The sequence below is a fragment of the Bos grunniens genome, chromosome 1, assembly GCF_055505025.1.
Source record: "Bos grunniens cultivar Pamir isolate PY7600 chromosome 1, Bosgru_T2T1.0, whole genome shotgun sequence".
Classification (NCBI taxonomy): Eukaryota; Metazoa; Chordata; class Mammalia; order Artiodactyla; family Bovidae; genus Bos; species Bos grunniens.
Window position 1 is genome coordinate 26,648,555 of NC_141165.1, and position 13,198 is coordinate 26,661,752.

A 13,198-nucleotide genomic window follows, 5' to 3' on the forward strand; every position below is an offset into this window, starting at 1 on the left:
ATCTGATAGATAGAGTGCCTGATGAACAATGGAATGAGGTTCGTGACATCGCACAGGAGACAGAGATCAAGACCATCCCCATGGTAAAGAAATGCACAAAAGCAAAATGGCTGTCTGGGGAGGCCTTACAAATAGCTGTGAAAAGAAGAGAAGTGAAAAGCAAAGGAGAAAAGGAAAGATATAAGTATCTGAATGCAGAGTTCCAAAAAATAGTAAGAAGAGGTAAGAAAGCCTTCCTCAGCAATCAATGCAAAGAAATAGAGGAAAACAACAGAATGGGAAAGACTAGAGATCTCTTCAAGAAAATTAGAGATACCAAGGGAACATTTCATGCAAAGATGGGCTCGATAAAGGACAGAAATCCTATGGACTTAACAGAAGCAGAAGATATTAAGAAGAGGTGGCAAGAATACACAGAAGAACTGTACAAAAAAGATCTTCACGACCCAGATAATCATGATGGTGTGATCATTGACCTAGAGCCAGACATCCTGGAATGTGAAGTCAAGTGGGCCTTAGAAAGCATCACTATGAACAAAGCTAGTGGAGGTGATGGAATTCTAGTGGAGCTATTTTAAATCCTAAAAGATGATGCTGTGAAAGTGTTGCACTCAGTATGCCAGCAAATTTGGAAAACTCAGCAGTGGCCACAGGACTGGAAAGGTCATTCCAATCCCAAAGAAAGGCAGTGCCAAAGAATGCTCAAACTACTGCACAATTGCACTCATCTCACACGCTAGTAAAATAATGCTCAAAATTCTCCAAGCCAGGCTTCAGCAATACATGAACCGTGAACTTCCTGATGTTCAAGCTGGTTTTAGAAAAGGCAGAGGAACCAGAGATCAAATTGCCAACATCTGCTGGATCATGGAAAAAGCAAGAGAATTCCCGAAAAACATCTATTTCTGCTTGATTGACTATGCCAAAGCCTTTGACTGTGTGGATCACAATAAACTGTGGAAAATTCTGAAAGAGATGGGAATACCAGACCACCTGACCTGCCTCTTGAGAAATCTGAGGTATGCAGGTCAGGAAGCAACAGTTAGAACTGGACATGGAACAACAGACTGTTTCCAAATAGGAAAAGGAGTACGTCAAGGCTGTATATTGTCACCCTGCTTATTTAACTTCTATGCAGAGTACATCATGAGAAACGCTGGACTGGAAGAAACACAAGCTGGAATCAAGATTGCCGGGAGAAATATCAATAACCTCAGATATGCAGATGACACCACCCTTATGGCAGAAAGTGAAGAGGAACTAAAAAGCCTCTTGATGAAAGTGAAAGAGGAGAGTGAAAAAGTTGGCTTAAAGCTCAACATTCAGAAAACTGAGATCATGGCATCTGGTCCCATCACTTCATGGGAAATAGATGGGGAAACAGTGTCAGACTTTATTTTTGGGGGCTCCAAAATCACTGCAGATGGTGACTGCAGCCATGAAATTAAAAGACGCTTACTCCTTGGAAGGAAAGTTATGACCAACCTAGATAGCATATTCAAAAGCAGAGACATTTCTTTGCCAACAAAGGTCCGTCTAGTCAAGGCTATGGTTTTTCCTGTGGTCATGTATGATGTGAGAGTTGGAGTGTGAAGAAGGCTGAGCGCTGAAGACTTGATGCTTTTGAAGTGTGGTGTTGGAGAAGACTCTTGAGAGTCCCTTGTACTGCAAGGATATCCAACCAGTCCATTCTGAAAATAATCAGCCCTGGGATTTCTTTGGAAGGAATGATGCTGAAGCTGAAACTCCAGTACTTTGGCCACCTCATGCGAAGAGTTGACTCATTGGAAAAGACTCTGCTGCTGGGAGGGATTGGGGGCAGGAGGAGAAGGGGACGACAGAGGATGAGATGGCTGGATGGCATCACTGACTCGATGGACATGAGTCTGAGTGAACTCCGCGAGTTGGTGATAGACAGGGAGGCCTGGCGTGCTGCGATTCATGGAGTCGCAAAGAGTCGGACACGACTGAGTGACTGAACTGAAGTGAACTGATTGTACTTTCCATGCTTTTCTTCGTCAGTACATCCACTTTCTTCGCAATTATTCATGAACATTGTTCCAGAAGTTCTTCCCCTACCCCAATGCAGCATGTTTTTCTTTATATAAAAAAAATTCCCTCAATGAATAAATATGCTTTAATGTATTCCTTCTTAAAAAAAAAAAAGCTTCTCCTGACTTCACCTTTCTAACTACTTCTCTCTTCTCTCTCCTTTACAGTGAAACTCCTTGAAAGAGTTGTCTGTATTTACTTTCTCTAATTCCTCTTTACCCATTCTCTCTTAACCCTCCCCAAGCAAGCTTTGGCCCCACCACTCTGCACACACTGTTATTGTCAAGATCATTGATGATCTCCATGTTCCTGAATCCAACTTTTGTTATTGTTGTTCAGTTGCCCAGTCGTGTCTGATTCTTTGGTACCCCATGGACTGCAGCACGCCAGGTTTCCCTGTCCCTCACCACTTCCCGAAGTTTGCCCAAGTTCATGTCCATTGCATCATTGATGCCATCCAGGCATCTCATCCTCTGATGCCCTCTTCTTCTTCTCAACCTTTCCCAGCATCAGAGACTTTACCAGTGAGTCAGCTGTTTGCATCAGGTGACCAGAATACTGGAGCTTCAGCTCCAGCATCAGTCCTTCCAATGAGTATTCAGGGTTGATTTCCCTTAAGATTGACTGGTTTGATCTCCTTCTTGTCCAGACTCTCAAGAGTCTTCTCCAGCACCAGAGTTTGAATTCATCGATTCTTTGGCGCTCTGGCCTTCTTCACAGTCCAGTTCTCACAACCGTGTGTGACCACTGGGAAGACCATAGCCTTGATTATACGGACCTTTGTCGGCAGAATAATGTCTCTTTTTTCCAATACACTGTCTAGGTTTGTCATAACTTTCCTGCCGAGAAGCAATCATCTCTAATTTCATGGCTGCAGTCACCATCTGCAGTGATTTTAGAGCCCAAAAGAGGAAATCTGTCACTGCTTTCTACCTTTTCCCCTTCTATTTGCCATGAAGTAATGGGGCCAGGTGCCATGATCTTAGTTTTTTTAATATTTAGTTTTAAGCAGACTCTTTCACTCTCCTCCTTCACCCTCACCAAGAGGCTCTTTAGTTCCTCTTCGCTTTCTGCCATTTAGAGTGGTATCATCTGCATATCTGAGGTTATTGATGTTTCTCCTACGTATCTCTATTCCCAGCTTGTAACTCATCCAGCCTGGCATGTCTCATGATGTATTCAGCATATAGGTTAAATAAACAGGGTGACAGCAGACAGCCTTGTTGTACTTCTTTTTCAGTCCTGAACCAATCAGTTGTTCTATTCAGAGTTCTAACTGTTGCTTCTTGACGCACTTACAGGTTTCTCAGGAGACAGGTAAGATGGTCTGGTAGTCCCATCTCTTTAAGAGATTTCTGAAGTTGTTATGATCCACACGGTCAAAGGCTTTAGCATCATTAATGAAACAGGTAGATGTTTTTCTGGAATTCCTTAGCTTTCTCTATGATCCAGTGAATGTTGGCAATTGATCTCTGCTTCCTCTTCCTTTTCTAAACCCAGTTTGGACATCTGGAAGTTCTTGGTTCACATAGTGCTGAAGCCTAGTATGCAGGATTTTCAGCATGGCCTTACTAGCATGGGAGATGAGTGCAATTGTTTGATGGTTAGCACATTCTTTAGTACTACTCTTCTTGGGAATTTGGACTTTTCCAGTCCTGTGACCACTGTTGGGTCTTCCAGATTTGCTGACATATTGAGTGCAATGCTTTGATAGCATCATCCTTTAGGATTTTGAATAGCTCTATTGGAATTCCATCACATCCACTAGCTTTATTAACAGCAGTGCTTCCTAAGGCCCATTTGACTTCACACTTCTGGATGTCTGGCTCTGGGTGACTAACCACACCATCATAGTTATCTGGTTCAGTAAGATTATTTTTTATACAGTTCTGTGTATTCTTACCATCTCTTCTTGATCTCCTCAGCATCTACTAGATCTCTACTGTTTCTGTCCTTCATCATGCCCATCTCTGGGCAAAATGTTCCCTTGGTATCTCCAGTTTTCCTGAAGAGACCTCTAGTCTCTCCCCTTCTGTTGTTTTCCTCTGTTTTTGTGCACTGTTCGTTGAAGAAGCCCTTCTTGTCTCTCATTGCTGTTCTTTGGAACTCTGCGTTTAGTTGGGTGTACCTTTCCCTTTTTCCCTTGCTCTTTGCTTCTCCTCTTTCTTCAGCTATTTGTAAAGCCTCCTCAGATGACCACTTTGCCTTCTTGCTTTTCTTTTTCTTTGGGATGGTTTTGTTCGCTGCCTCCTATACAATATTATGGACCTCCATCCATAGTTCTTCAGGCACACTGTGTACCAGATCTAATCCCTTGAATCTATTTGTCTCCTCCCCTGCATATGCATAGGGGATTTGATTTAAGTTGTATCTGACTGGCCTAGTGGTTTTCCCCACTCTCTTTAGTTTAAGCCGGAGTCTTGCTATGAGAAGCTGATGATCTGAGCCATAGTCAGCTCATCAACCCAACGTTTAGGTCTTAGTTATTATCTTATGCTACACATCCATAGCATTTGGCATAATTGATTACTCCCTTCTTAAAACATTACCTTTATCTGGCTTCTTAGACTTCTTCCCATCACACTGGCTGCTTGTTCAGGTGCTTCAGAGTTCAGTCTTCTGGCTCTGCTTTATCCTAAGTGAACTTATCCTGTTGATACTACTTCTGTTTATACTCATCTCCCTAAATTGTATCTCCCACTCAATAGGTCTCTCCTAACCTCTTGACATATATTCAACTGTAACTTGACATTCTCACGGAAGGCTAATAAAATTTTCAGTTCTAACAAAAACTGACCTTTTGATCTTCTCACTCAGAGTTGCATCTCCCACAGTCTTTCCCGTCTCAGTAACTGGCAGCTCAGTCTTTCTGGATGCTCAGGTAGAAACTTTAAGTATTATCCTTGGCTCCTCTATTCTTTGACGTCCCTCATCTATTCCACCAGCATATCCAATTTGATAGTCATTTCAACTTTAACATTTATCTGGAATCTGAGTGACTCTTACTACCTCCAAAACTCTTGCCCTAGTCCAGACTTCCTTTATCTCTCTGAAATAATAGCATTTCTGATTATTGAAACAGCCTCTTACCTAGTCTCTCTGCTTTGTTCCCTAGCCCAGCCCACATATTTGTCTGTTTCTATAGTTGCAACTAGAGCAGTCCTTTTAAAGCAAGTCAGTTCATGTCTAATGGCTTCCCAAATCACACCATAAAAATAAAAATTCTTAAAATGACCAACAAGACTCTATACCAATGTTGTCCAGTGGAAAAATAATGCAAGCCACGTACATAATTTAAAATTTTCTAGCAACCATGCTGTAAAAATAAAAAGAAAACAGATGAAGTTAATTTTAATGTTAAATCTAATTTAAACCTATATACAGAATATTATTTGAACATACAGTTAATGTAGGAAATTGTTAATGAAATTGTTTTACTTTTTTATATCAAGTCTTCAAAAATCTGGTATGTATTTTACATAATTTTGATGCCAAATTTTGGTTGGAAATACTTGATTGGTATTTAGGTTTTGTGAAATTTAGTAGAAAGTAGATTTACATACCCAAGTAACAGTCTTAAAAGTTTTCTAATAATTGAATCCAGCATTGGTTTTTACATTTTTAATTTTAATTAATTAAAATTTAAAATTTTTAAATTCAACTTCTAGCCACATTTCAAATGTCCAATAGCCATATGAGGCTAGTGGCTATCATATTGGACACCGCAGCTCTTTACCATCTGGCCCCTCTTCTCTGCACTCATCTCCTACTGTTTTCTCCTTTGCTCATTCTGCTCCAGCTGTCACAGCCTCCTGTTCTTTGATCCCCTCAGACACTTCCCGTTTCAGAGCCTTTGCATTTGTTGTTCTCTTTGCTTAACAAGCTTTGCTCCCAGATAGCTGCATGACTTACTCCTTGACCTTTTTCAACTCTTTGCTCAAGTGTCACTTTTTCTCTGAGCACCTATTTAGTATCTGTACCAATTGCCTTCTCTCTCAAAGTCTTTTATTTTCAGGCTGCCTTTTTTTTTTAATATTTATTTTTATTTATTTATTTGGCTGTGCACGGTCTTAGTTGTGGCATGTGGGATCTAGTTCCCCAATCAGGGATCAAACTCAGGGTCCTAGCATTGAGAGAGCTTAAGAGTCTTAGCCACTGGACCACCAGGGGAGTCCCTCCAGGCTGCCTTTTGAAAGACAAGAGAAGAGGGCTGAAAGTGGAGAGATGGCTTGATCTACAAAGGAAAGCAGTGAAATATGAGAAATGTCCTGTACAAACAACTAAATGAATATGTTAAGCAGAAGCATAGAGTAAAGTCACTTTGAACAACGGACTATATCCTCTCAGCTTGCTACTATGTAGGCAGCTCGAAGGATCCATTTTTGTACATATGACCAACCCCTTTATAGGTGTAAGCTCTATACAATTCTGCCTTAGCTTCCTCTTGTATCTCTTTGGCACCTAACATAGAACTTTGACCCAAAGGCAGTGTAACATTTCACTTATTGGCTACGTATTGATTGACCTTCTGTGCTTTATAGTCTGCAGTTACCTTTCTACCCTCTCCCCTTCTTTTTCAGTGCCGCCAACTGGTATCCTTGCTGATGGTATTTGGGTGTTGGCTTCACTCGCCTTATGGCTGTGGTTGTGACCCTGATTCTTTCCTTATCTATTCTTGTGCACTCTTACTCATCTTCTAAAACCAACTCCTCTAAGAAGTCTTCACTGATTCTCTCAGTTTATTAATACTCTCCTAAGTGCTACTACTGCACAATTACACTCATCTCACATGCTAGTAAAGTAATGCTCAAAATTCTCCAAGCCAGACTTCAGCAATATGTGAACCGTGAACTTCCTGATGTTCAAGCTGGTTTTAGAAAAGGCAGAGGAACCAGAGATCAAATTGCCAACATCCGCTGGATCATGGAAGAAGCAAGAGAGTTCCAGAAAAACATCTATTTCTGCTTGATTGACTATGCCAAAGCCTTTGACTGTGTGGATCACAATAAACTGTGGAAAATTCTGAAAGAGATGGGAATACCAGACCACCTGACCTGCCTCTTGAGAAATCTGAGGTATGCAGGTCAGGAAGCAACAGTTAGAACTGGACATGGAACAATAGACTGGTTCCAAATAGGAAAAGGAGTACGTCAAGGCTGTATATTGTCACCCTGCTTATTTAACTTATATGCAGAGTACATCATGAGAAACGCTGGACTGGAAGAAACACAAGTTGGAATCAAGATTGCTGGGAGAAATATCAGTAACCTTAGATATGCAGATGACACCACCCTTATGGCAGAAAGGGAAGAGGAACTAAAAAGCCTCTTGATGAAAGTGAAAGAGGAGAGTGAAAAAGTTGGCTTAAAGCTCAACATTCAGAAAACGAAGATCATGGCATCCGGTCCCATTACTTCATGGAAGTGCAGTGGAAACAGTGTCAGACTTTATTTTTTTGGGCTCCAAAATCACTGCAGATGGTGACTGCAGCCATGAAATTAAAAGACGCTTACTCCTTGGAAGGAAAGTTATGACCAACCTAGATAGCATATTCAAAAGCAGAGACATTTCTTTGCCAACAAAGGTCCGTCTAGTCAAGGCTATAGTTTTTCCTGTGGTCATGTATGGATGTGAGAGTTGGAGTGTGAAGAAGGCTGAGCACCGAAGACTTGATGCTTTTGAAGTGTGGTGTTGGAGAAGACTCTTGAGAGTCCCTTGGACTGCAAGGAGATCCAACCAGTCCATTCTGAAGGAGATCAGCTCTGGAATTTCTTTGGAAGGACTGATGCTGAAGCTGAAACTCCAGTACTTTGGCCACCTCATGCGAAGAGTTGACTCATTGGAAAAGACTCTGATGCTGGGAGGGATTGGGGGCAGGAGGAGAAGGGGACAACAGAGGATGAGATGGCTGGATGGCACCACTGACTTGATGGACATGAATCTCAGTGAACTCCGGGAGTTGGTGATGGACAGGGAGGCCTGGCGTGCTGCGATTCATGGGGTCGCAAAGAGTTGGACACGACTGAGCGACTGAACTGAACTAAGTGCTACCTTTATTTGTGTATACATCTGTTTTATATTCTAATAGGGAATATAAACATGTAAACATAGTTACAATAGAATATGAATTTTTGAGGGGAGAGACCGTGCCTTTTTTTTTTTTAACTTTAATGCTTTCCTCTGTACCTTGCATATCTTATTAATAGATAGGCAGTGCTTATTAAATGAATGTACAGAGAAGTAGACTTGTTGTTAATGGGAGAAATGTGTTATTTAAAATATAGGTTTAAACCCAAGTACCTTTTTAAAAACCACATTGAGAGGCAAGAGATATAGAGCTGTGGAGACAAACAGTAAAATCAAAGATCAGTCCTTACATAGCAGGGAATCTTGAGAGTCTGAAGTTCTCAGACGGACTTAGCATTGTTGGAAAGCCAGGAAAGCACATGTGCTCAGATGAAGTGAGAAGACATATCTGTATTATGGGAATGCTGTTTTCAGTTTTATCCTGGATTTTGCTCTTGGGTATATTATTTTGAGGAAACCAGACCCGTTAGCAAGTACTTTATGTTACCTGTTAGGCATAGGAATTTTCATCAGTGTGTCTTTATTTGCTGCCAGTTTGTTCTTTATAAATGGAATATGTATTAAAAATAGGTATTTGTGTTGCCTATAAGGATATTTTTGTTGCAGACCCATAATATGAACATACACTTTGATTTTTAGCTTAACTATATTGTCTGAAATTTTTTCCAGAGTTATTTTCAGAGACTCAGAATTTTAAGCTGACACTGTGTCTTGGCAGTTAACTCTTTTCTGATCAGGGATTCTGGGTAAACTGGAAAAGTATTTCTTCCTCTCTATAAAAATTTATTGCTAATGGTTGATAGTATATGAGCAGCATATTCCAGCAGGCATCAGAAAGAAACAGCAAGGGATAAAAGTTCTTTCTTTCTGGTTCTTAAACATATGTTCTTTGTTTTAAATAATGTTAAGCATTGAAAATTAAATATAAAAATAAGTATACCCCCCAAATAAGTATTACAGGAAATAACATAATAGAGCAAACCCCAAAATACAAATAAAAGGAGGTAAGTGTCTCCCTTGTTCTTCATATTCTAATTCCTCCCCCTTCTGGTCAGCTTTAGCCAATTCAGACTGGGAGCTCTTTTGGACCTGATAAATCACCCTAATTTTTAATTTTTTTTTTTCTCACAGAAAGTGTGACAACAACTCCTTTATATTAGTTTTTATTTTTTACATATGTCTGCTTCTTAGCAATAGAGCTCCTCTGTGTCACTCTGAGGGTCTTCCTCTTGCACCAAGACTACCCTTCATAAACTGTTCATGAAGTCCTTTCCCATTTTTCCTTGATGAGATCAGATTTTCCCTCCCTTTAGTAGATATAAACAGAAACAACATTCCTATCTTTTTTTCATATGTAGGTGACATCCAGCACTTAATTAAGAAACTTAGCTTGCTTGCTTCTTAATACTTAGGCTCAGTTCTGTTGGCAAAGCTTGCAGTGCTCACTACAAAGGTTTCACTGTCTAGTTATGCTAGTAAGAACCGGGTATCTCTTTCTTGCTCATCTTATTTTTTATCTTGTCACAAGATTTTCTCAGATTGATTTAATATGATAAGTATATATAAAAATTTGAATGCTTCTGCTTTAAGTTAGATTATATAGCTATTTGATGTTATAGGTGATACTGTGAATTTGTGATTTGCGTGGCTTCAGATGTCATAATTTTTCCCCCCACTTTCTAGGAAGTAACAGCTAGCAGTCGCCACTATGTTGACAGGCTATTTGACCCTGATCCCCAGAAAGTTCTACAAGGTGTCATGTAAGTAGTATGTATTTAAGAGTCTATCAAAAAATCTTGTTTGTTTTATGTTTGAATCTGTTAAGTATTATAATTCTGAAAATGCAGGGTTATAACTTTTCTGTTTTGGAAAGACCCCTTGACATTCATGACTTTAATATGATACTGGAAAGAATTGTCTGTTGGGTAGTTAACTGACATGGTTAGCTTCATTTTTTTTTGTAGAATACTTGCTTTACATTTTTTAAAATGTTTAGTTTGGAGAAGGTTTTTGTTACTTTAATATTCAGCAAAAGCAAGAGAGTAAAATTGGTGATCTTTTATCATTTGAAAAGGCCTGGAGAATAGGTCATTGGGGTTAGAGGTGGTTTTGTTTTGTTTTTGGTTAACTCATTGATGGTCTCTATAAAGTTTGGATTTCCTAGTGATGTTTTAAATATCAGGATTTAGAAAGCAGTCATTAGAAAATTTAAATAAACTCTTGATAACCTTAATGTCCATCTTTTCTCCAGAATTGCCTCATGTTTAATGAGAGGAAATGTTTTTAAGCAACATATCTGAGGTGATTATACTTAAAAATAATTAGGTGGTACGAGTGCAGTAAGATTGCAAATGATTGAAAGAATTCTTTCTCCTAAGAGCAGGTTTTTATGCTCTTATCACACCACTTCTAAGAAAGAAAAAGGTGAAAATGAAAGTTGCTCAGTCGTGTCTGACTCTTTGCGACCCCATGGACTATATAGTCCATGGAATTCTCCAGGCCAGAATACTGAAGTGGGTAGCCTTTCCCTTCTCCAGAGATTCTTCCCAACCCAGGGATCAAACCCAGGTCTCTTGCATTGAAGGTCTAGCCTAAGGCAACTCATTGGGTTGGGAAACACAGAGCACCCATAGCAGTGAGCTGTGTCCTGGGAAAGGAGGACCCCAGAAGTAACAGGATGAGATACATGTGGGATATCAGTGAGGCACTCACTTGTCCTTTCTTCTTCTTACCCTGTTAGTGTTATCAGCAAGAGAGCATCTTTAGCTTAACTCTTGCTCAACCTTGGCACAGCTAGGATGCTTTGTTTATGGAAGTTTCTACTGACTGTTCATTCTTATTCGATGCTCAGCCCCCACTTTCCAAAAAAAAAAAGGGGGGGGGCTATATATAAGGGATGTCTTGGAGGGAGTGGTTTATTTCTAAAGTAGAGGCAAGATAAACAAGCAAGGCTGCTTAACTATTCAAACTGAGCTAGAAGGAAAGGTGAGGAGGAGCTGAATGGAGACCCACGTGGGATACTTAACACCTTCTTTTCATGTCTTCTCAGTTTACAGAGACAGGAGATGGTATTTCTTGTTTTCTCATTATGTTAACTTTGCCTTTATCTTTTTAACTAGGCTAGACTTTATAATGATTTAATCAACCCCTGTAAGTCTAGTTTGATTAATACCAGGGTAAGTGGTATTAAATCCATCTGTTAAATCTGGAGAAGGAAATGGCAGCCCACTCCAGTATTCTGGCCTGGAAAATCCCATGAACGGCAGAGCCTGGTAGGCTACTGTCCATGGGGTCGCAAAGAGTAGGACACGACTGAGCGACTTCACTTCACTTTACTTCACACACACATATTAGTTGAAGGGATAGGTGAAACTGATATGCTTTCTTAGACAAGCAGACACTCCCCCCATACAAAGCCAATTGACAATCCTGGATATCACTTAAGATTCCTCAATAAACAGTTCAGTTGGAAATGTCAAACTCATTAAGTGTTCAGTAAATGATAGAAGATGTTATTGTTGTTGTTGTTTTAATTATTTCTGCTACTGTGGTTGTTTAGGAGAAAAGCTAAATTTCTCAGTTAAGGATTCATCATGAAAGACTTGTATCTTGAGTTGTGTCTCATATATGTAGCTAATTCAAGTGTTAATTGTCACTGTTAGAAATTTCTCATTTACCCAAAGATATCATAGCTTCTTGAAAGGTGATAAAATATCAAATAAAGCATAAAAAACACTGGGAAGACTGTATTATTACAAACCAACTAACATATAGTTTGATAAACTTAATGCCTCTTAAGAAATTGTCAAGTCTCAGACACTTAGCTGTCAGCTAAGAAGATAAGAAAGGTTTTGGGGGAGGGAGGGGTAGTAGAGTAGAAAGAATATGGGCTTTCAAGCTGGACAACTGTAAGTTAAATACCTGCCTCTGATATTTCCTAGTACAGTCCTTTCCTAGTGTAATGCTTGGGCAAGTTATCTCATTTCCTTGAGCCTCAACTTTATCATCTGTAAAGGGAGAGTAATACTGCCCATCTTGCCAAGTTGTTAAGGATTAAGTCAGAAATATAAAATTTAGTACCTGGTATGTTGTGGATACCCACAAATTGGCACTTCAGTGGTTAGTAGTTATCAGCCCTAATTTAAAACAACTTCAAAAGTAAGATGATTCTTTTCAAAGAAGAGAAAGAGATATCATTATCTCTTGATATTAAATATCATATTAAATATCATATCTCATGATATTAAATATCAAAGAGATAAAACAATTCCCACCGAAAGAAGAGGGAGAGGAGCTAGAAATTTTTGATTCAGATAAGAAAATGTGAGTGATAACATTTTCCAGTAAACCTGATTGCTACCTATAGTTTTAAAATCTATTTTTAGCTTGAAATGGACCGATCAACCCAAGTCCTTTCACTTTATGGCCTTCTAGAGGTGTGTGTAGTATGATTTGATAAAGCTTTCTTTACCCCAGAGAGAAAAAATTATTTTTCTGACTTAATTCTTGCCTGAACTTTGTTACTGCCTGAAAATTAATTGTGCATAGTCAAGAGAATGAAAAGTGAATCACATTTTTAACATTGTATTCATTTTTAAGTAACCTTATCTAATATAAGAATAATACAGTATTGATAGACAAAAAGAGGGAACCAAAATGATGTTTAGGAATAGAGAGTTGACCAGTTCTTTTTTTTTAATACACATTACACAGCCACTGTTGAGTCATTCATACAGAGACCATTACTAGACCAAAATAAGCAGGTAGAAGGGAGGTGGCCACAGATCATAAACAACCAAAGGTAGGTTTCTAATTTTAGAGAAGGAAAAGAACAGAGGCTGAAGTAATCTGCTTTGAATCTAAAATATCCAGTGAGAAAGGCATAAAAGAATTGACTAGCTTTAGCTATAAGAGTTCTATCATTTTTCTAGCAATATTTATCTGATTTTTCACTAGTGGGAAAAACAAAATTGAAGAAATTAAAGATGAATTATAACTTTTCATCATGACCAGTAGCTAATTTACTCAGTTGAGTTAGAGCCATAGCCCTACCTGTAAA

The 13,198-nt window shown here is 39.2% G+C and overlaps 1 protein-coding gene across 21 annotated transcripts in view; it reads left to right on the plus strand.

Moving 5' to 3' along the window:
* The window catches only part of ARMC8 (armadillo repeat containing 8), a 108,890-nt gene that overhangs the window by 21,141 nt on the left and 74,551 nt on the right, over positions 1–13,198 (plus strand). For 15 of the 21 annotated variants that reach the window (XM_086359576.1, XM_086360101.1, XM_086359748.1 and 12 more), the window contains exon 2: positions 9,823–9,899. The exons of the other annotated variants lie outside the window; for them this stretch is intronic. In XM_086359576.1, the coding sequence (XP_086215702.1) occupies positions 9,823–9,899 (77 nt within the window). The remainder of the gene's footprint in view (positions 1–9,822; positions 9,900–13,198) is intronic. 21 annotated transcript variants of the gene reach the window in all.